A 20,977-nucleotide genomic window follows, 5' to 3' on the forward strand; every position below is an offset into this window, starting at 1 on the left:
ATAAATGGGGATAAAATAGCCACTAAGGGCTCTCTCATCAAGCAATTGCCCCTTTTCTAGTTGGTTTAAGAGGAGAAAGATAAAATGCGCTACATATTTAGAATTAAACATTTAATTTTCTCTAATTGGGCTCAACTTGAGAGGTAAGGTGTCAAAAAAATGAGGCTGTTGGGAGAGTTATGGCCCTCAACTCTCTTTCATGAAGGCATAAATTTATAAAAAAATGTGGTAGATTGTAAACAATTAAAAAATAACTCGAAAAGGTAAATTTAAAGCAAACATGTGCACCCTCTTTTGGACATGATAATTAACTCCTTGATGATTTGTTATCTATAGTTGGGTACTATTGAAAATTAATCTTAATATAAAATTTAGTTAGCTTAGTTGCTAAATAACTTTGAGTGACTTTTGTTTAACTTTGTTAAATATTTACATGATAGTAAGTCAAATAAAATGTTTTCTCAATAATAATAATATAAAAAATAAAAAATAACGCATTGGCAATTACCCCATCCAATAACTACCATTGGCTGGATCTAACAGCCTAAAAAATTCAACAATTATTATCACAAACACAAAATAGTCACATCATTTTGTATATCCTTTCAAGTTCTCGGCGAGCATCATCTAAAGTGCCTCTAGCTGCTGGGTCAGTCTGCATCAATATTCGCGACAAGGTGTCCAAATCAGGTCGAATGAAATGTTCACTCTGCCACGACCTGATCAAATATCCCAGTGACCATATATCCACTTCTTTACCATGTTCCCCGCTTCCTAAAGAAAGCTCAGGCGCATGACTAGCCGCAGCCAGGTGCTTTGGAGCTGACAATTGAGGAGACATAGCTGCATCATCAAGATCAATAAGCCACCATGTCCCTGCATGGAACAAACAAAATAAGGCAATTAGACCACCAGTAGACAACAGCCACCACCTGTATCAAAGCTCCGACGAATGTTCGGCCACCTCACATCCCTGTGCATCCATCCAAGCTTATGTAGGTGTTCCAAGGCTTTAATCGTGTCCAGCAGGGCCTCAACGAGCTCAGGCCCGTTTCTCGGCTTAGCTGCATAGCTCAACCGAGGATAAAAGAGGTGAGAGCCTTTCTTTTTCCCAGGAACGGGCTCTTGATGTCCAATGAGTCTTTCTATATTCGCACCACGTAGCAGATATTCGTGTTGAGAATCCAGTAAGATTCCAGCCTCTGGAATTACTATCTCATTCACCAAGCCAATTGCCTCGTAGATTTCTTGGACGTTCCTCCAAGCCTACAAAAACAATGTAACTTCAGTAAGCCATTCGAGCTTGAGCGCACATACCTCCTCAGAATCGTACGTCTTTTTTACAGGCTTAAAGCCATTGAGTCGAACCATCTTGCGTGGGCTTTCGAAGACAACGATGTCTCGCTCAACACCAAGTTCCCTGCAAATCCGGCCCAACACTGGTATGATGCGAACAATGTTGAACAGACATATCAGTATCTCTGGAAGGCTGCCCTTAGTGTCTCTTTTGAAGTGTAGAAGTTGTTGGGCGCGTGACTTCCCGATTTTATAGACTCCAGTCGAGTCCTCGTGTAGAGCCACAACAAATACTTCTGGACCTACTGCAGCGTACCCCAGTATATATTCCAGCCCATAAAACATCCACACCGGCTTGGTTTCTAGCTCGACCAGAGGAGACTTTGCCTTTTCAATGCCCGCCAGAAGTGTTCCAGCCCATCTCTTCTCTTCTCCCCTGAACACCCCGATCAATTCTGGCAGCACGTACAAAACGCTATGTGGCCTCTTGGTCCCTGTAGATGTATAGTAGGACGTGTCCCTGCCTGTAACTACCGGACAGTCGTCAGGCAGGCAAAAGAAGATGGTCTCCATAAACCAGGAGTCCCAATGCGATATCCACGCATTTTCCGTCCAGTCTATCTTCTCCGGCTTATCATAGAGGTCCAAAAGCAAGTCGATTTGCCTGGAGATCATCTGGCAGTGATAACCGGGTTCTCCACAAGTAAAAGCTCTCCGATACTCGGACTCGGTGGCTGCCAGCCTAGTAAAAGTCCACGGCGCCAGCGGTATGCTTAAACCGTCAGGAACGATCTGCAAGAACCTGGCAAGTGACTGACGAGAAGGCAGTGTTTCCAGTCTGTACGAATGTAAGATTCGTTTCCATGGGTCCTCGGGATTAAAAGCTGCCAAATAAACGACTTAGTAAGCCTGACGTTGAATAAAATCAGACTTACACTTGCGCAACTTCTGCAACAACAGGTCCGTCCCTGCTCTGAGCTCGCTTTCCCTTTCCAACAACAGGTCCTTCTCTGCTTTGAGCTCGCTTTCTCTACGCTTCCAATCCTCCTCCTTCTTCTTCCAGTCTTCCTTTTCTGCACTGAGCAGTGCGACCTTCACTTTCAACTCGATACACTCTGCAACATCATAAACTATGACTCAAAAGAAAAAGGAAAAGGAAAGAAGCGTACCTTCCTCGATATCCTTGCCATGCTCTGTGAAAACCATGAGCTACTAAGCTACTACATCTGAAACGAACAATAAGCTTGCCTTCCTGGCGCACCCGCTTCATCGTCCGCAAACCCTAATTATTGAACTGCACAAACCTAAGAAGAATTGATGCGCCCAGCTGCATGCTCCCATGAGCTTTTCCTTATCGCCCAATTCTTCATGGACAAAAAGAATTTCAGCGTCCCGGTAGGTAAAAATACAAACATTCCGATAAACCTCCTGAATACTTTTGTGACCAAATGGTTCAGTAGATGCCCCTAGACATCTGCTTTTCCCAACGTTGTGGTAGAAGGCCATCTTTTTCATCGCAGATCTTGTAAAAAACCACGGCTAAAAGTTATTTCCATATGCTTCCTGTTTGTATTGAGCAAGTTAATCTCCCCAAAATAGCCGCTAAAAAAAATACGACTTCGTATCTGGAGGTCCAATGTGAAGAATATCAGCACCAACCTAAATGTGCTGCATCAATAAATCCTCGAAGCCTGGAGCAACTCGCATCCAACATCAATCGCAGCTGGTGACCAGCTGTTTCTCCGTCCATCCGTAATCATATAATAATCTGGCTATCTCAGCTGGTAGCTTGCACAGCTTTGAGTGTAACTGTTCCTTGTCAACTCCCGAGCAAACACATATGTGCAATACCACTGTGTAAAGTGTTGGTGCTCCTGTGCTTTCCGCCATCCCAATTGACGTAATGGCTTGTCTGGTGGTTGACCTTGTTGCATTGTGCTACATTTACGTTGGAGTGCTACTGTAAGCCTTTTGTAAGTCTTTTACACGCTGCCAAAGAAGTGCATTTGTCTTCTTAAGCAGCTTTAAAGCAATTGTTTGTAGAGTATTGTACACTGAGTCATGGAGAATATCAAATCCCTGTTGCTCAAAAATCTTCATCACCAGTGATTTCCCTAGAGCACCAAATTCGTTGGCTCCAGCAATGTTGGCCTCTCTTACATAGTGAAGCCCTTTCGAAACAATTAGCATGGTTTGTTCTTTATCAAGATCTCATGTCTTTTTCCATACACTTTCATACATGTTGCTTTTGTTTTTATTGGAAACCAAACATCTCCAACAAATTATTGCACCATAATATAGTCAACGTGATTATAGTAATTCATTTTTACTACCATGATGGTAGAAAACTAGTTCTTTTATCAATCTCTGCCCAAATTAATTGAAAATTTAATTTTCCCTTGTGCATTTAACCAAAAGAGTATAAAGATGGAATTTGAATTTCTAAGTGTTATTAATGAAACATACTTGACTTGGTTAGAGAAATTCATTTATTAGCTTGTAATAACTAATGTTGGGAACATTTTCAATAGTTATTTCATATTCATTTAGTGATCACTTACTATATCTATTAAAACACTATTACTATCATTCTTTTTATGTATTGATTCAATCTTAAAATGCCTTTTAATATCCCTTCTTTAATTTTTATTAAATCTTTATAAAATATAAATTTATAAGTCCCAAAATTAAGTTGAAAATGTATTATATAGCAATAGTTGAAATGAAAGTTGAACAAGTATAACATATTTAAACTAATTTTTTATTATATTTTAGTCAAATAAATACACATTTGACTAATTTAAAAAGTCTCACTCATAATCTCCATAGTTACTTTATAAATCATTTATCAATCTCTTCATGATTATTCCTTGAGCACTTCCTTAAGTGTTTATTTTCATTCTCAACCTTTTAAATTTAAATTTTTAGTCAAAACACTACTACATGACACATTTTTAACCCATATGGGATTTACTATGTCTTATATATATATTAAATTATTTGGACATGTAAGTTTTATTGTAATTATTATATTATTATTTTAAATACTACATAAATTACAATTTATAATTAAAATTAATAAAAAATAAGTAGATAATTCCTAGTTTTAATATAATTATTTAACTTCACATTAGTGTAGCTTGATGTCCACATCAAGAGAACATAAATTATACTTCATTTTAGTGGCTTTTTATCTGGTGCACAGGTAAATTTAAATAGTAATTGCTCAACCTTCCACTCAACTGTGTCTCTAAGGTCCTGGCAACAAGATTATGAATCGTCCTTGACGATCGTCTATTGTCTGCTGTTCACAAAAGCGGGTCGTTCTAAACTGCTCACAGTGAGGATCGAACTTACGACCTCTCGCTTAAGCAAAACCAAACCCTTTTTAATCAAAAGGGAAACAAATCTATTTATAAAGGGTGTTCCCTAAAAGTTACCGCAAAGTAGTACCAGATGGGTAGCGTTCCGGGAGTGGCGATCCTCGGCGCTGGGATCTTCACGACCAGTCAGTACCTCCCTATCCTCTCCAAGCAAAGCTCCACTGCGCCCATCCTCAAAGCCATTTGGAGCCGATCCAAGGTAGAGCTTCTCCACTTTTCTTCGATCCTTAGGGAAAGTCACTGGTTTGATCGATCCACAGGACGCTGCCGAGAACGCTGCCTCTTTAGTCGCAAAGTTCTTCCCAGATGTGGTAGCAAAGTGGGGAGAGGACGGCTTGATCCAAATTCTAGAGGACAGTAGCATCCATGCAGTTGCGATTGTTCTCCCAGCGCAAGTCCAGGTTTTTAAACTCTACTCGATCTCTTTGGTCCTCATTCTTCTCTTTTGTTCTTCTCGCCTTTTCCACAGCTGGAGTATGTCCAGAGAGCTCTCAAGTCGGGTAAACATGTTCTTCAAGGTACTAGCGTTTTTTTTTTCTCTCTTGCTACTCTTTCTAGCGCTGATCGTGATTGAAATATGCGAAATCGACATCAAAGAGAAGCCCATTGGACCCAGTACGTGATTATAATGTTGTTTGTGAGAAACACTCGTAACTCCATTATTCTTTGTACATGCAGCTCTCTCGGATGTGCGTGACGTTTTATCGTATCACAGTGGCATGGGCTCGCAAGCTCCGGTTTGGGCTGTTGCTGAAAACTATCGCTTTGAACCCGGTTTGATCGAGGTATAAGTTCTTTCCTACTCTCTTCTTTCTGTCCTTTAATTTTTCCTATTTTTTCCTTTTTCTTTTTTCTCTTTTTCAGGCTGCGAGGCTAGTCAAGAGCATTGGCGACATGATGTCTTTTGAAGTCATAGTAGAGCTGCCGATGAACAGCTCCAACCCATACTATTCGAGTGCCTGGCGACGAGATGTTGGTTTCAAGGCATGGAGTTTTTCCTCTTTCATTTCTTTAGAAGTAGCTCAAACTTTCACTTGGCAGGGTGGCTTTGTTCTCGACGGTGGCGTTCATTTTGTTGCGGGGCTGCGCCTGGTAACATCTTTCTATTTCCTTTTGAACTTTGGCTGCTAAAACTCTCCCATATAGATCACAGGTTGTGAAGTGACTCAAGTATCAGCGATTGCTCGCCACGTTGATCCACTGCTGCCTTCCCCGGACAACGTATCTGCTCTACTGTACGCCTGTTTTTCTTAAAGTTCGCTCATCTTGAATCACTCTCTCTGTTTTTTTTTTTTTTTCTTTGCAGGCAGCTCGAGAATGAGTGTGCTGGTGTTCTTGTTATGTCATACTCTTGCACAGCGAGAAAGGTAAATATTCTTTTAGAGCAATGCTGAGATTCTTGGTCTTTTTACTACCCAAAGGTAAGCTGGCGAGTTTTGGGATCCAAAGGAACTGTAGAAGCTGTTCGTGATCAGAAAGATGGCAGTCATGGTTACCTGGTTGGTTTTCATTTCCTTCTTCCAAGGGTCTTGCGTGTTTCAAAATTCACGAGCAAACTCTCTTGTTTCGCAGGTAACATTCTATCCTCTGGGAGGAACCGTGCTTAGCAAGTTCTTTCCGTTTTCTGGAGTGGAGAACGAACTTAAGGCGTTCGTAGGAGACGTGTCCCAGATTGTTTATGAGGTAAATGGTTAAGTTTCTCAAGCTTTCTAAGTTTGCAGCTGGTGTTTTTTACCAGGGAAAAACTGCGGAGGATGCTGATAAACGCAGCAATGTTATTGAAGCTTATCACGACGTTGCTGTGATTGAGGCCATGCTCAAATCGAGCAACAACAAAGGATTTCCAGTCCACGTTGATAGATACGAGAAGGAGATATGAAATGCTCTTCATTTTTCTTTCCAAAGGGTACACAGATCGAGTGAAAAAATCACACTAGAATATAAAATCATCACTCACGCTTGTGCTTGAGGCCGCCACCATTGCTTTTGAAGAACTAGTAGCTCCTCCAGGCCTTTGGTATGCGTGGTGTGAACTTTCCAATGTAAGGATTCCATCAATGGCTTGAGCTTCCCCAGGTTTTCCACCTTGTCGCGAAATATGACGTAGCTTTCTGGTCTTAAAATCCTATCCATCTCCACAAGCGTATTTGTGGTATTGCACCTGGAAAATAAAACAATCAAAGCTTGTTAACTGCAGGAAAAGGAGAACAAACCTTTTCGTAAGTCGCGTTAGCAAGTGATCAGCATGGATCAAATCGTACGTTCGTGGATATGTGCTGAAGGATTCACACCAGTCGTGGTAGATTCCAAACAAGCCCCGATCGAAAATCGCAGGCAGAGTGTCCGGTTCGTATATAGGCACGACGTTCATCACCCAAACTGGCTGCGACGCCAAGGCTGCAGCAAAACTGGAAGAAACAGTGACACACAAAAGCCAGAGTAAGAATGAGAGCGCAAAAAGCGAAAAAAAAAGAAAGAAACTTACCCTCCATATGCGGCTTTCATATCCAGAACGTTGCGTATGTTCTTCCAGTCGAAATTCATCTTGAGGTACGAATTTTGCATCACGTTCTTCCAATGCTGAGTGTCGGACTTAAACTCCTCGTCACCAGCCTTGCCATAAAGGCCTTTGGAGACACGAGTGAGCCAAGTTGGAGGCGTGAGCAAACGCTGTGGCCAATCCTCAGGCCAGCTCGTTCCATGCTCCTCTTCCGTGACAGGCACCTTGTGAATGCAGCTTTTCATAGGAATGTACCTGTCATGCTGCTGTTAGCACACGAAAATCTTCTATAGTTTTCTGGAACTTTTACCATGCGGCATCACGCTTATCTTCTTCCTCACAAAGTGGGGGAAGTTTCGCTCTTCTTCTCTCGTAGCACAAGTTGTTGGTGGGCTTTTGAAATATTGCAACGCCCACAGCACTGGCAGCGTCTGTAGTTTTTGCTAGATTGTTCCAGCACATTGATGCCGCTAGGGACGATGTATCTGAAAAAGAATAGTACTTTGCTCGGTGACAAACAGAACAGCAAGGCAAACATTAAATGGCATACTCTTCCAGATCTGAACTTGATCCGGCTGTGTACGGTAAACCGGAGGGGCAGACCACACAAAGTAACCGCCAGGCCTGAGCACCCGATTAACTTCGAGAAGCAGCTTTCCTCCTGACAAGTACTAGTTAGAAGCCATTAAAAGTAAAAGGCGAACTTACCATCTTCATGCCATGGCACTCTACACCGAGCACAATGAACCATGTCAAAGACATTGGCTGGAAAAACCAGCCGCTGCGTTCCCATCACAGCCGAGATGGCAGGAATCCCTCGTTCCAGAGCTAGCTGAACCTGTGCTTCGTGCTCGTCTTTCGGTGCAAAAGACATTGTCAACACGTCCTTGCGAAACAAGTAGCCACCAAAACTCGCAACGCCGCAGCCAACGTCTAGAACCACACGCGTGTGCTTTCCCCACTCAATATCCGGCAACGTCTGCGGTCTCAGTTAGCGAAAGAAAAAAAAATCCACATTTTTCACCAGATATCTAAAGGACCAACTTACATTCTGAATGTAGTCGATGTAGTGATCGGCTCCAAGAATAAACTGAGTGCCAGTCCCAGGAAATGTGAGCCGGTTTCCAGTTTTCTTGACCCAGCTCTGGTCTTTCTTGTACGTGACGAGTCCCGGATGGGGGACGTTGTCGAACCATATCTGGAAGCTACACGGACTGAAAACTTCAATGGCAACAAGAACAGAAAAGAAGAAAGAATGAACCAACCTCTTCCCGGCTTTGAGGCCAAGGCAGCGGCCTTTTGTAGTTCTTTGGAAGCGGTACGAGACAACTGACGAGATCTTCGTGCACAGGGCAGTGCCTCTCCCGGTGCTCGTAATGGTGTCTACTTGGTAGCATCTTGATAGCTTCTTCGTTGTCTAGGCAGGGAATGTAGTCTTGCGCAGCGTTTCCAGCGCAAAGTTTCCATACACTATCACTATCACTCGGGCTGGAGGAAGTTTTCTCCTCTTGCAAACTCTGAGAGTCGCCATCGATCTCCTTTCCATCATCCAGTGCCTTGTTATCTTCACTTTCCTTGGAAGATCTTTCCTCTTCCTTTGCCACACCACTGGAAGATCTTTCGCCATCCTCATTTTCATCTTCATCGTTTTGTGCCAGCTGATTTTCCTGCTCCTTTCTCTCCACTTTCTCATCCATTCCTCCAATCTTGTCATTCTCGTCTCCAATCTCTTCTCTGGCATCGCTCTGCCGCAATGCAGCTCCAGATCCTACCACATCCTGCTCGACCAGACCAGATCTTCCCCGGAAAATCCACACGGCCACCACGAAAAAAGCCACGAGAATGCCGATCACAAGCCTGGGAGAATGCGTGGCGAATCGCTTCGGCCTGGCCATCCCAGAAATCTCCCGGATCTAGCAGCTAGGCAAGAACCCTAATCACTACCTGGAACAGTCACTGACGCCGATCATCGAGCGCGGCACGACTGATGGATCGCATTGATCCGAGAGATCGCTCGGATTCCTGGAATGGATCGATCGCTGAAAGACAGAGGAACGAATCCAGCGCAAAATCTACCCGAAATCTCAGCTAAAGTAAGAAAAGGGGGAAAAGTTGGAAAAGTAAAAAACGTTAAGTACACTTAATGATTAATGTAGGTACACTAAACCTTAATAGAGAGGAATATGCTCCTGCGTCTACGAGCATATTCCCTGGCGCGGCCTATTTCGGCAAAGAGGACAGGACGCATTCAAGGAGAGCCACATTCGAATGCAGCGCGAGTGAAAGCAGTGCGAACATCCGCGAAACATTCTCCTCGACGATTCCTTCCCGCCGCCGCCAGGATTCTCCTCGAATCCTCCCAGGCAGATCGTGCAAGCCTCGTTGATCGAAGACGGAGGAAAAGATCGCCCACCAATCCTCTCCATCTTGTGAACAAAGCCACTCATCTGGTGATCAGCTCGATCTTCTCCTCGTTCTCCTTGCTCTTCTTCCTCTTCTTCCTCTTCTTCTTGGAGGAAGACCTTGAGCGCTTCCTCTCCAGGAGAATGATCGTGATCTTGGTGATCAAGCGATCCTGCTACATCATCAAAACCACCCTCGACGTGGGCGTCGTGATCATCATCGTGGAGAATGCGATCCAGCGCGGCGAAGCTGAGTAGCGTGTACACCATCAGCAGCAATCCCAGCACCGCCACCGCGATCTGGAGCGCAATGTAGCCTTCCAGAAACGCGAGCGACCCCATCGCCAGGGAGAAACACACGGCGCTCGCGATCAAATCCCGAATCACCCCCACTACAAGCATGATCTCTCTCGGCTCTTCTATAGAGGCCCACAGAAACGAGAAAAAAAAGCAAACCACACTCAGTGAGACAGAAAGCAAAGCAAATGGTGTTCCTGGTGGCTATGGAGTCACTGTCCCGAGCATAGAAAACCATGAAGAAATCAAAGAGAAGGAAGAGGCAGTCACCAACCAGAGGGGAGATGGGCTTGACCTATTCATTGCGAAATCGGCGACTCTGGATAGAGATTATCCCTCTTTTCTTCGCCAGGAAGTGAAATATCGCTGCGCAGGGCAATGAGCAAATCTCAAATAGCTACGATTCGCACTGACCATGAGACACACAATACACTGTACCTTACAGGTGTACTGTACGCTTTTTCTTTTTCTTTTTCTTTTTTCAGCACGAAAACTCTAGAGGCATCTAGAGAATATACTTGTCAATGAGCCGTTGACTATAATGACATGACTGACCGTTTACTATAATGTCAACGGACAAGATATTTCTATTCGAGATTTGCGAGCGCGAAAGCAACATTGACAAGAGACCGATATTCAAAACTAAGCTATTCACAGCGAGGGAGATAAGTCAAGGGTGGCGGCGCGACTAGTCCATGGCGGGGCCATTCTTCTCGGCCATTTGGAGGTGTTGGCGGCTCTCGGGCGCCTCCGGGTCGGCGGCGCCGCCGGCGGGCTTGACGAACTCGGTGTCATCGGCGGGGACGATCCTCTTCCAGAACCAGTGGCTCCTCCACACCAGCATCATCTCCTCGATCGGGACGTTCTTGGTCTCGGGCACGAAGAAGTAGACGAAGATGGTCATGATGAGCACCCATCCCGCGAAGAAGAGGAACACGCCGAACTTGAAGGTACACAGCATCTTGAGGAAGGCCTGCGCGATGACGAAGGTGAAGAGCATGTTTACCGAGACCGTGATGCTCTGCCCGGCCGATCGCGTCTCCAGGGGATAGATCTCGCTGGGGATGAGCCAGCCGAGAGGACCCCACGACCACGCGAAGGCCGAGACGTAGATGCAGATGAGCACCACCACGAACGCCGCCCAGCCCTTCGGGATGTTGCTGCTCGACGAGAACTTCACTCCCAAGACGATCCCAATCACGATCTGGAAGCCAAGCGATCGATCAAACACAGGAAACACGCGGGAATAAAAAATAACCAACCTGCGAGAAGAACATCTGGACGCCACCCTCGAGCAGCAGCAGCCTCCGCCCGTACTTATCCACAGTGATGATCGAGATGAAAGTGGAGACGAGGTTGACAGCGCCGGTGATCACGGCCGAGTAGAGCGACGCGTCGTGTCCAAACCCGATGGTCTCGAACAGCACCGGCGCGTAGAACATGATCACGTTGATCCCGGTCAGCTGCTGGAAGAAGGGGATCAGGATCGACATGACGAGCTGCGGCCGGTTCTTGCTCATCAAGAGATTCTTGTATGGATGCTTCACCATGTTGGCTTTCTGGCTTGCCTCCACGATATCTTCATACTCGACATCCACCTTCTCGGTTCCACGGACTTTCTGGAGGACTTTTCTTCCTCGGTCGTGGCGCCCGCGCTCAATCAGGCTGTTCGGAGTGTCCGGGAGGAAGAATCCTCCCAGAGTCATAAAAACTGCTGGGACTCCGGCGAGAGCGAGCGAGAGCCTCCATCCCCAGGGAGTGATTTTGGCGGTTCCATAGTTGATGAGATTGGCGCAGAGGATTCCTATTGTTATAGCGAGCTGGAACATGATGTTCATGGCTCCCCGGATCTTGGCGGGCGCGAGCTCGGAGAGATAGAGAGGAACAGCCTGCACGAAAAAAATAAATTCAAGTTTTTGCAACATAAAAAAGAGATCTCTGGCAAGATCTTAAGCTGACAAGATGGAGCTTACCTGGTTTCCAAATCCAACTCCAATACCGAGCATGATTCGCCCGAGGATGAGCATCTCGATGTTCTCGGCGGCTCCAGTGAGCACGGCCCCGACTAGAAAGCTGAGACCACCGAGCAAGATGGAGGGTCTTCGTCCATAGCGCTTGGTCACCCACGCCGCCACGAACGAGGCGATGAGCGCCGCCAGGTAGAGCGAGGACGTGAAAGTGGTGAGCCCCTGGTTGTCATACTTGCAGTAGTGAGCATTGCCGCTCACCGGCTTTTGCTTGTTGCGATAGACCACGGGGAAGAATTTCTCCAGGAAATCGTCCATGGAGGTAACACCCCCTGTAGATAGACATCTCCATTTCAGCCAAGCGATCAAAGTTTCCAGACATTTTCTCCCCAAGATCTAAGTTTCAAGAAGAAAGAGAAGAAGAGCTCTGGAGGAGTCGAGCTTACCGGAGATTCCGATGTCATAGCCGAAGATGAGACCACCGCTAGCGGCGACGACGCAGGCGAGCACCACATAGATCGTTGTTCGTCCTTGGTACTGATCAGATCTACCGCCTTGCGAAGAGAGCAACGCTCCTCCCGCCATAGCTGCGCTCAAGGAACCACCAAAAAAACAGGAAGAGCGTCCTCGCTGAAAAGAAAGGCGTTCCCAAAGACTTTCAAGACATTAAATTCCTCTCTTATCAGCAAGCTTTGACGAGACTAATCTTTTTTCTTTTTTTTAGCCGCTATAATTTTTTGGAGCTGCGTGTGGACTTTTAGACGAAAACACCAGCTGGTGGAGCCAAATTACTTTGTACGTTTGCATTTTGTATGGTTGCCAACAGCCAGCCACCTTCTAACTACATTTTTTTGGGCTTATTTAAAGTCCTTAGCGTATGGCAATGGAGCGTTTGGCGAAGTTTCGTAATCGATATCAAGCTGGTCGGAGGAGAAAAAGGAGGAGAACGAGGCGGCGATGGAAAGCTTGATCTCTCTTTTTTTGCAAGCTTTACATCCATCGCCCATGATCTGCCTGGCTGGATTTCAAAACACGAACGCGGCTAGTCGCCAGCCTTATCCATCGAAAGATTTAAGATTTCACGCAAGTTTCACGAGTCTGCGCACGAGCACTGAAAATTTTGCAGGATGGTAACGAGCTCCAGGTGTCGAACCAGGTGTCGATCGAGTTGGCGTATACGCAAGAATTTACTACGCAGCTGTTACGATGAGATAAACACAACATAAGATACTCTGTCGTCCAAATTAAAATTAGTATGATTTTGAAGAAATTCTACAGATTATATGGCAACATCATTGACCTGGACATAAAGAAAGAGTTTTGGAAAGACCGGACCGCCCAAGTCAAGCAAGCTTGCGTTTGAAAGCATAGATTATAAACAGTGTATAATTAAGTTAGTTTCTAAACCATATAAATAAAAGGCAGGAAATAGTATTCTGGTTTCAGATTTGCAAACTTTACCGCAGGCATTGTGCAAGCCGCCAAAAGCATTTAACATTCTTTCCCCCGAGAGAGAGAGAGAGAGAGAGGTATAAGACAATGTTTAAAAAGTGTTGACAAGTCCACTGCTTCTGCGATATTCTATATACTTCCTTGACACGAAAGGCGAACCGCACATAATGGCCCTGCTGGCTATGGTAGCATTGCTCTTCTTTCTCGTAGCTCCACTCTTTTGGATCTTCAATCTCATCGTCGCCTCCCGCAAAGAAACTCCTGCTCAAGCTCTTCAAATTCCTCCGGGAAACTTGGGATGGCCGCTCATCGGAGAAACTTTCAGGTACGCTGTCCAATCCGGCTCTACTTTCTACGACGAGAGAGTTGCAAAGTATGGCGCCGTGTTTAAGACATCGCTCTTTGGCTCCAAGACTGTGGTTCTTCCAGCTCCGGAGGGCAATAGGCTCATCCTCATGAACGAGAACAAGCTCGTCAGTGTCTCGTATCCAAAGTCCGTGAGCGTTCTTCTGGGAGAGAATTCCCTCATTGCGCTGCGAGGTGACGAGCACCGGCGATCCAAAGCTCTGCTCATGACGTTTCTCCGGCCAGAGATGCTCCAAAAGTTCGTGGGTCGGGTGTGCAAGGTCGTCCACGACCATCTCCAGAAGTTCTGGAGCGGTGGCGACGAGGTGATCCGGGTGTATAATCTCATGAAGATGTTTACGTTCGCTCTGGCTTGCGACTTGCTCATGGGCCTCGACATTGGCGACGAGGAGATGGAGTTTCTGGCCAGAGATTTCGATACGCTGGTGCGAGGGCTCTTCCAGCTCCCCATCGACTTGCCTGGGACACAGTTTTGCAGAGCCAAAGCTGCGAGGAAGAAGCTCGATCAGTGCTTTGATCGCCACATACGAGAAAAGAGACGAGAGCTTGCGGGAAGTTTTCGTGCTAGATCTCATGAGCAGGATATGTTGGAGGTATTGCTCACGACCAGGGATGAGAATGGAGAGTTCAGCACGGACTTGGCAATCAAGGACAACATTGTTTCGTTGCTCTTTGCGGGGCACGATACTTCGAGCGTCGCTCTTACCTGGACATTGAAGTTCCTGGCGGATTCTCCCTCTTGCATGGACAAAGTTGTGCAAGGTTTTCGTATCAATCCCTGCGCCTCTCGATCCGATCAGTTTGGCTGACATGAATTGGTTGTTGTTGTTCTTGGCAGAAAACTTGGCGGTTCGAAGCTCGCGAAGTTCTTCAGAGCTTTCGTGGGAGGATTTGAGGAAGCTAAAGTATACATGGCAAGTGGTCCAGGAATCCATGAGGATGAGGCCTCCTGTTGGCGGTGGCTTCCGCGAGGCTCTCGTCGATTTGGAGTTTGATGGATATGTCGTTCCCAAGGGATGGAAGGCAAGTTCTTGGCAAAGTTTTTGGAGATCTTACACTGAAATTATCTTGCACAGCTCAATTGGACCACTGCTACCTCATACAGGAAACCAGAGTTTTTCGTGGAGCCAAACAAGTTTGATCCATCTCGCTTTGATGGAGGGAATGGAATTGCTCCATACACTTTCCTCCCGTTTGGGGCAGGCGCAAGGATGTGCCCGGGCTCTGAGTTTGCAAAGATGGAAATCCTCGTCTTCCTGCACTATTGTGTTCTCCAGTTCGATTGGAAGCTCCTGGAACCCAACGAACAGGTGATCATCGATCCAATGCCTCGCCCTGTTCATGGAATGCCTGTAAGAATCTCTAAAAGAAATTAAAACTTTAAATTGTGTTTTCTATAAATTATAAAGATAACATAAGAAAAAAGATAAAGATGATGAACACAATAGTAATAATGAAACCAGATTTCATACGTTATGTACACTGTGTTATTTGACATCAGACTGGAAATAACTATTTGTTGACCCTGAGCTACACTTTCATTCGTTCATCCAGTCCCAGTTGGCTGGGCGATAATTTAACGGCGTGGAGCCCTCGGCGTCTCTAGCTTGAAGGTCTGCCCCTTTGCTTATCAAAAACTTGGCAACCATCTCCTGTTCGCAAACACAGGCATAGTGTAGCGCGGTCTGGCCTTCCTTGTCCTGAAAAAGAGAAAGGAAACAAAGGCCAAAAAAAAAAAAAACACCATTTTTTCCACGTAAGAGACAGATTCCATACAAATATCTGTACCTTGGCTTGAAGTTTTGCTCCTCTGGAAAGCAGCAATTCCACAAGTCCCAAGTGTCCACGGTCAGATGCCCAGTGAAGGGCCGTGCGGCCATCGCTGTCTGGAAAATTCTTCTGAAGTTAAAAGAGGCGCCGTGTAGGAAAAATTCCATCCTACCTTGGACGTCCACCGGGACGCCTTGACTTAAAAGTTCCAAGAGACCAGGCTCGTTGCCTTCCCGAGCAGCAATGTGTAGGGCATCCAGCGATCTACAAAGACAAACGAACTTAAAACAAACCATCGCCTTTCTTAATCGACGGGGGGAAGCGATATGCAAAGTGGACTTACCCGTCGTCACTCCTTTCATCGTACGCTAGTGTGCTAAAGACAGGCCCAACAGGACCTTTCTTTTGTTTGCTTCCAGACGTTCCTTCTTTGCCCTTGCTCTGAGAAAAAGTATAATGCTCATTTGAAGTTCTTAAAAGCCAAAGACTTACTTTCTGATTGCTCGCCCAATCCGGACTTAGTTCTGAAACAAGCTCCACGTATCGTTCCATAGCCTCCTCTTGGCTAATATTCCCCAATTTCTGCCAGGCATTCCTTCAAAACAATCTCCCATCAGTGCTAAAAACAAAAAAGAGACATTTTTGCGAAGATCCATACCATTTTGCGCGAGCAGTCATCTTCAGTGCCGATGGCTGCACAGTATGACACGGACCCTCCGTCGCCACCTTGTAGAGTCCATACAGTTGGAGTTGAGTTTCACTGGAAACCTTCAAACCGCCAGCTTGAGTTGCTATGAAGCTCGACGCAGCTCCAAAAGCTTCATCCAACTCCGTGCTCTCCACGCCCTCCCAATCGGAGGAACCGTCATCATCCTCGTCCATCGCCATGGCCGAGATCGATCTGTTGGAGCCAGCTTCCGCCTCCACGGAAGAGCTCGTAGATGGTTCGTAGCCAGCTTCCATTGTCGCCAAGCTCTGATGTCCTGTGATCGCCTCCTGTTCTACGACCTCGTCCTTTTTGATAATCGGCGCTGGCGATCCAACTCCAGCGCCGGAAGCCTCATCGAGCCCACCACCCTCGCTCACTTCTGAGAAATCCGCCCTGCCTTCGCTCAATCCAGATATGTCTGCCCTGTCACCCTCGGAATCCACAGAATGTATGCTCTCTTCCTTCTCATCTGAAGAGCTGGAAGCACCTCTTTCTTCCTTTCTCTCTTGAGCTTCTTCGCTTGGAGACAAACGCTCCACCCTCATATTCCCGGCCCTCATCGAGCTCCTGATAGCCATAAACATCGATAGAAGCTTGGAGAGCATAAACGCGAAGACGATAGCTACAAACACTGTCTGCGCGAGCTCCTGCAAATCGGCCTGGCGCGCCATTTCCCTGATGCCTCCCCAGCTCCACATACCTCCAAAACCCTAATCCTAGAACCTGTGAATCACGGAGAGCTGTGGAAGACGCGAAGAGGCGCGCTCCGCCAATGGATCCTTTTCACTCGCTCGCTCGCAAACCCAAACCCTAGGCCCCGTTTGAATCGAATTCCTCCTTTTGCGCTTTAACCCCTGCCCTTTTAGGTGAAGTTTGTTCGAGGGAAGGTATATGCTTTCCACAGATCCTTGCCATGATTTGAAGGGTCCAATCAACTGATTCACGCAGATGCTCGGTAAAAGCAGGGAGTTAACAAGCTTATTTACCACAGGGAAGAGCCCAGCGCCGATCGAATCCTCTCAGCTACTGTACCGTGGGTGTGACCTAAATTTTGTAATCCCTAGCTCCAAGGTATGGCGAGTGCGGCAGTGGACAAGACGGTGGACGAGCTGCGGCACGAAATTGCGGAGCTCTACCGGCAGAATCGAGAGGTAATTCCGGTGTCGCGGCGCTGGCGCCAGGATTGAGCGCCTGGATTTTGATTTCTCAGATAAATGAGAGGCTAAACAATCCAAGAGGAAGGCGGCTTGGAAGGGGTGGATTTTCGAGAGCTGTAGGCGGGCGAGGGGGCGGTCGAGGAGGAAGAACCAGAAAGGTACGAGAAATTCCTGTTAGGTCACGCGTTCTCAGCCTGTCTTTCTGTTCAGGCTGATGGTGATTTGGAAGGTCCTCCAACGAAGAGACTACATTCTGTTGTTAAGGTACGGTGGTGCTACAAGAGAAAAAAATTTCTCATGGTTTTCTTTCAAAAGGTTAATGGTGATTCGGTCGAAGCTCATACAAAAGAAACTGGCACGTCTTCCCCCCGTGGACGAAGAAGAGAGCCCTTTCTTACAGTAAGAACCGGCATAGTTCTCTAATCCTCTCATACTATCTTTCTTTTTCTTCAGGGGCAGGCGCAAGAATTTAGAACCGAGCCAGTTCCCAAAACTGTTTCGAAAGTGGACGACCCCAAACTTGCAAAGCGAAACAGGAGAATGTTTGGCGCTCTTCTGGGAACTTTAGAGGTATACTTTTGCATGGATGGCTATCTTTCTTGAATGCTTACTAGGTCCTTTGTTGTGTTTCTGGTCCAGGTTGGGGTTTCATTGCAGTTCGGAGAACGTTGTCGTTATGTTTCCTGTCTCATGCTTGCCTGTTATTTAAGCTTTCTCTTAGGAATGTGTTCTTTTATCTTTTTTCACTCAGAGAGCGATTCTCAACTAGTTGCTGCGTTCTTCTGTGTAGAAATTCAGAAAGGAAGAGATGTCAAACTCGGAATCAGTGATGCGGAGGTCGGACTCTCTCAAAAGAGTAAGCGTCTTTGTTTTTACTTCGGTGCCGATTGACAAAAGTACGTATGGAATGCAGGCTGTACAAAAGGCTCAAGAAGAAAGCGATAAGTTGCGACAAGAGGAGCGGGAGCACCTAACGGAAAGGCGAAAACGTGATTTGGTAAGGGACGTTGTTTTTTGCATCTCTGATGCGAGGCCTTTTTCCATGCAGATGCTTCGAGCTAAAATCTCTGCCAAGGCGGAAGAAAAGCAAATCGAGCTGCTGTACATGCAATGGACAGCACACCAGAGCAAAGTTAGTTCGTTCCTAAAGTGAGTTCGTTCGTTTCTGCCAGTGAACGAGCGATTGACTGTTCATTTTATCTCAGGACAAAAGCAGAACCAGGAATACATTATCTTCCAGTAAAGCAAACAGAGCGTGACAAACACCAACTGGAGGAGCAACGAAAGGTATATCATCTAAAGTTTCGGGTAGACGTGACGTTTCCTCTCAGGCTTTCGAAGAATGGAAGGTAAAGTGCCGGGAAGAGCTGGACGAGTACCAGAAGCAAATAACCGAGACGTTTCTGGCCAAAGCTCAGGCAGACATTGATAGAGTCGTGGCTGCTCGAAACAGGAAGAGGATCCAATTCGAGGGCGGTGACAAAGAGCTGGAAGAAGAAGCCGCCGGTGGCAATCTAGGCGAGCAAATCGATAACGAGAACGAAGAGCTCCAGGACGAACAGGGCCAAGAGGAAGAAGTGGCGGACGTGATGGAAGAAGAGGATTATAGGCCGGAAGATGATACAACGCTCCCGGAAGGAAAATCTAGCTGAAAAGATTTAAACAGAGTATATCCCACTTGTGAGAATAGAAAGATGCGGATTCTTGAGTATATTCGTATGTGTACGGGATTGAGTAGAGGGAGTACGGCCACTTTGGACTGATTTTAAATCTTTAGCGCTCCCGCGCCTCTTTGCTAGGGTTCTAATGTGTGACGATGGGATTGTGAGCGCTCCGGCCGCGAGGTATAAAGAATTCCGGAAAGATCTTTGATAATCCCATCCACGCAAAGGTCGTGTGTGTGCTTGCTCGATCAGGTTAGCGACCGGAAAAGGATGATATCAGAGGCTGCGATCGTGTTTGGGAGCTGGATTGGGGGCCAGGCATGGCGCCGCCACTTCATCTGGGCCTTGCTGGTGTTCTGTATCACTTTCATTTTCACGATTATCGCCTTCGTCGGCGCCAGGCCGTGCTACACCGATTGCCGCAAGGGGGGAATGCTGCCAGATAATCGATCGATCGCGGCGAGCGCTGGCCACGGGCGGCTGCTCACAGTCAAGGGATCGGAGATTTTTGAGGTAATCGTGCTAGTCTCTTTCTCTCCATTGTCGATCGATCTTGAAACATTTCGGTGGCCAGAGCGGGTTTTGGTCGCTGGGGAGGCAAGAGCGGCTCAAACGCGCCAAGATTGCGATCGAGAATCTTCATCTCCAGGATGAGCTCGACGATCTTCACGACGATGGGGTCTTGTATCGTAACATCTCGCGATTCAAGAGGTATGATTTACCGATCAAACGTGATTTTTTTATATCTTTTTTACTCCAGGAGTTACGAAGCAATGCAACGGGTATTCAGGATCTTTGTCTACAAGGACGGTTACAAGCCATTGATGCACGAAGGCCCCAAGACTGGAATTTACGCGTCCGAAGGGCTCTTCATCGCTACCATGGAACGAGGGAATCCCTTCGCCGTGACCGAACCAAAGATCGCAACGATGTTCTTTATCCCTTTCAGCCTCAAGCAAATGGTGGACTACATGTATGACACGAACAGTCACAGCATGAAGAACATCCAGAGCTACATCGCCGGGTACTTGAGGAGGCTGGCATCGAAGTATCCTTACATGAACGCCACAAACGGGATCGATCACTTTTTTGTCTCTTGCCACGACTGGGTAAGTTTGTTTCTTTGCTTTTCATCTTGTATACTTATGGTTTCTACTCTAGGCTCTTATGGCACTGGAAAAGCAGGACTGCCAGAGAAACATCGTCAAGGTTGTCTGCAATGCCGATTCATCTCGAGGCTTCAACACATCCAGAGACGTTTCGTTGCCGGAGACACGAGTTCGACAGGGAAAACACTCGCCGATCATCAGAGACATTTCGGGAATGGACAGGCCTTACTTGGCGTTCTTCGCGGGCCAAATGCACGGCAAGCTGCGGCCAGTTCTCCTCGCCCACTGGAAAGACAAGGATCCGGAGATGAAAATCTACGAGGTTCTTCCACCGTCTGTGGCGGAGCGAATCTCTTACAGCGAACACATGAGGCTGAGCAAGTACTGCATCTGCGCCGCCGGATTCGAAGTCAACAGCCCGAGGCTGGTGGAAGCGATCGTGAACGAGTGCGTGCCGGTGATCTTGGCGGACAACTTCGTGCTACCTTTCAGCGAAGTCATCAACTGGGACAGCATCTCGGTGACGGTGGCGGAGAAGGATGTGGCAAACTTGAAAGCCATCCTGGCGGGGATCCCTCTGCGGAGGTACAAGGAAATGCAGGCACGGCTCAAGCACGTCAAGCGCCACTTCGTGTGGAAGAACAGCCCCGAGAAGTATGACATCTTCAACATGATCGTCCATTCGCTGTGGACGCAGCAACTCAACAACGTTTAGAAGATCTTCGATCCAATGCGTGAGTTGACAAGGCAAGTTCTTGAAATCTCTTTAATCTCTCTCATTCTCTCCTTTTCTTACAAAACTCTAGGATTGGGATAAAAAATTTGTACTGTGACTACTTACAAGTGGAGTTTATAAGCTACACGAGTATGAAACGTGTAATTCTTCTTAAAGGTCAGTCCAGAAA

The 20,977-nt window shown here is 46.6% G+C and overlaps 8 protein-coding genes across 8 annotated transcripts; 4 read left to right on the forward strand and 4 right to left on the reverse strand.

Moving 5' to 3' along the window:
• Positions 1–583: 583 nt before the first annotated feature.
• LOC9646722 lies at positions 584–2,802 on the reverse strand. The gene is made up of 5 exons (XM_024674911.1): positions 2,601–2,802; positions 2,232–2,411; positions 1,318–2,180; positions 933–1,266; positions 584–876 (listed from the first exon to the last, which is right to left on the reverse strand). Exons 1-5 carry the CDS (start codon positions 2,800–2,802, stop codon positions 584–586), a joined length of 1,872 nt encoding a protein of 623 aa, XP_024530679.1.
• A 1,929-nt stretch (positions 2,803–4,731) lies between these two features.
• Positions 4,732–6,656, forward strand: LOC9645740 (uncharacterized protein YMR315W). The gene is made up of 12 exons (XM_024675027.1): positions 4,732–4,878; positions 4,940–5,080; positions 5,149–5,197; positions 5,277–5,294; positions 5,358–5,464; positions 5,544–5,663; positions 5,721–5,771; positions 5,826–5,914; positions 5,986–6,046; positions 6,101–6,178; positions 6,252–6,362; positions 6,418–6,656. The coding sequence occupies exons 1-12, from the start codon at positions 4,753–4,755 to the stop codon at positions 6,556–6,558; spliced, it is 1,092 nt and encodes a 363-aa protein (XP_024530795.1). The 5' UTR covers positions 4,732–4,752; the 3' UTR covers positions 6,559–6,656.
• Positions 6,554–9,260, reverse strand: LOC9646723 (probable methyltransferase PMT27). The gene is made up of 8 exons (XM_002969865.2): positions 8,445–9,260; positions 8,228–8,377; positions 7,888–8,158; positions 7,730–7,840; positions 7,490–7,664; positions 7,165–7,434; positions 6,893–7,087; positions 6,554–6,840 (listed from the first exon to the last, which is right to left on the reverse strand). The coding sequence occupies exons 1-8, from the start codon at positions 9,072–9,074 to the stop codon at positions 6,633–6,635; spliced, it is 2,010 nt and encodes a 669-aa protein (XP_002969911.2). The 5' UTR covers positions 9,075–9,260; the 3' UTR covers positions 6,554–6,632.
• Positions 9,261–10,447: 1,187 nt separating this feature from the next.
• On the reverse strand, positions 10,448–12,511 carry LOC9645877 (sugar transport protein 7). Its single transcript, XM_002969866.2, has 4 exons — positions 12,292–12,511; positions 11,852–12,177; positions 11,141–11,767; positions 10,448–11,082 (listed from the first exon to the last, which is right to left on the reverse strand). Exons 1-4 carry the CDS (start codon positions 12,428–12,430, stop codon positions 10,567–10,569), a joined length of 1,608 nt encoding a protein of 535 aa, XP_002969912.1. The 5' UTR covers positions 12,431–12,511; the 3' UTR covers positions 10,448–10,566.
• A 909-nt stretch (positions 12,512–13,420) lies between these two features.
• LOC9645878 (cytochrome P450 716B1) lies at positions 13,421–15,058 on the forward strand. The gene is made up of 3 exons (XM_024675024.1): positions 13,421–14,425; positions 14,502–14,686; positions 14,740–15,058. The coding sequence occupies exons 1-3, from the start codon at positions 13,465–13,467 to the stop codon at positions 15,037–15,039; spliced, it is 1,446 nt and encodes a 481-aa protein (XP_024530792.1). The 5' UTR covers positions 13,421–13,464; the 3' UTR covers positions 15,040–15,058.
• Positions 15,059–15,111: 53 nt separating this feature from the next.
• LOC9646724 (acyl-CoA-binding domain-containing protein 1) lies at positions 15,112–17,039 on the reverse strand. The gene is made up of 6 exons (XM_024675025.1): positions 16,092–17,039; positions 15,926–16,028; positions 15,777–15,874; positions 15,606–15,697; positions 15,452–15,549; positions 15,112–15,363 (listed from the first exon to the last, which is right to left on the reverse strand). The coding sequence occupies exons 1-6, from the start codon at positions 16,838–16,840 to the stop codon at positions 15,202–15,204; spliced, it is 1,302 nt and encodes a 433-aa protein (XP_024530793.1). The 5' UTR covers positions 16,841–17,039; the 3' UTR covers positions 15,112–15,201.
• Positions 17,040–17,128: 89 nt separating this feature from the next.
• Positions 17,129–19,010, forward strand: LOC9645879 (pinin). The gene is made up of 10 exons (XM_024675026.1): positions 17,129–17,293; positions 17,353–17,457; positions 17,510–17,563; positions 17,615–17,698; positions 17,753–17,869; positions 18,090–18,155; positions 18,213–18,296; positions 18,348–18,448; positions 18,505–18,586; positions 18,631–19,010. Exons 1-10 carry the CDS (start codon positions 17,216–17,218, stop codon positions 18,949–18,951), a joined length of 1,092 nt encoding a protein of 363 aa, XP_024530794.1. The 5' UTR covers positions 17,129–17,215; the 3' UTR covers positions 18,952–19,010.
• Positions 19,011–19,233: 223 nt separating this feature from the next.
• LOC9646725 (probable glycosyltransferase At5g25310) lies at positions 19,234–20,911 on the forward strand. Its single transcript, XM_002969621.2, has 4 exons — positions 19,234–19,476; positions 19,538–19,674; positions 19,724–20,072; positions 20,125–20,911. Exons 1-4 carry the CDS (start codon positions 19,234–19,236, stop codon positions 20,785–20,787), a joined length of 1,392 nt encoding a protein of 463 aa, XP_002969667.2. The 3' UTR covers positions 20,788–20,911.
• Positions 20,912–20,977: the final 66 nt, after the last annotated feature.

This window comes from Selaginella moellendorffii, unplaced genomic scaffold, assembly GCF_000143415.4.
Source record: "Selaginella moellendorffii unplaced genomic scaffold, v1.0 SELMOscaffold_13, whole genome shotgun sequence".
Classification (NCBI taxonomy): domain Eukaryota; kingdom Viridiplantae; phylum Streptophyta; class Lycopodiopsida; order Selaginellales; family Selaginellaceae; genus Selaginella; species Selaginella moellendorffii.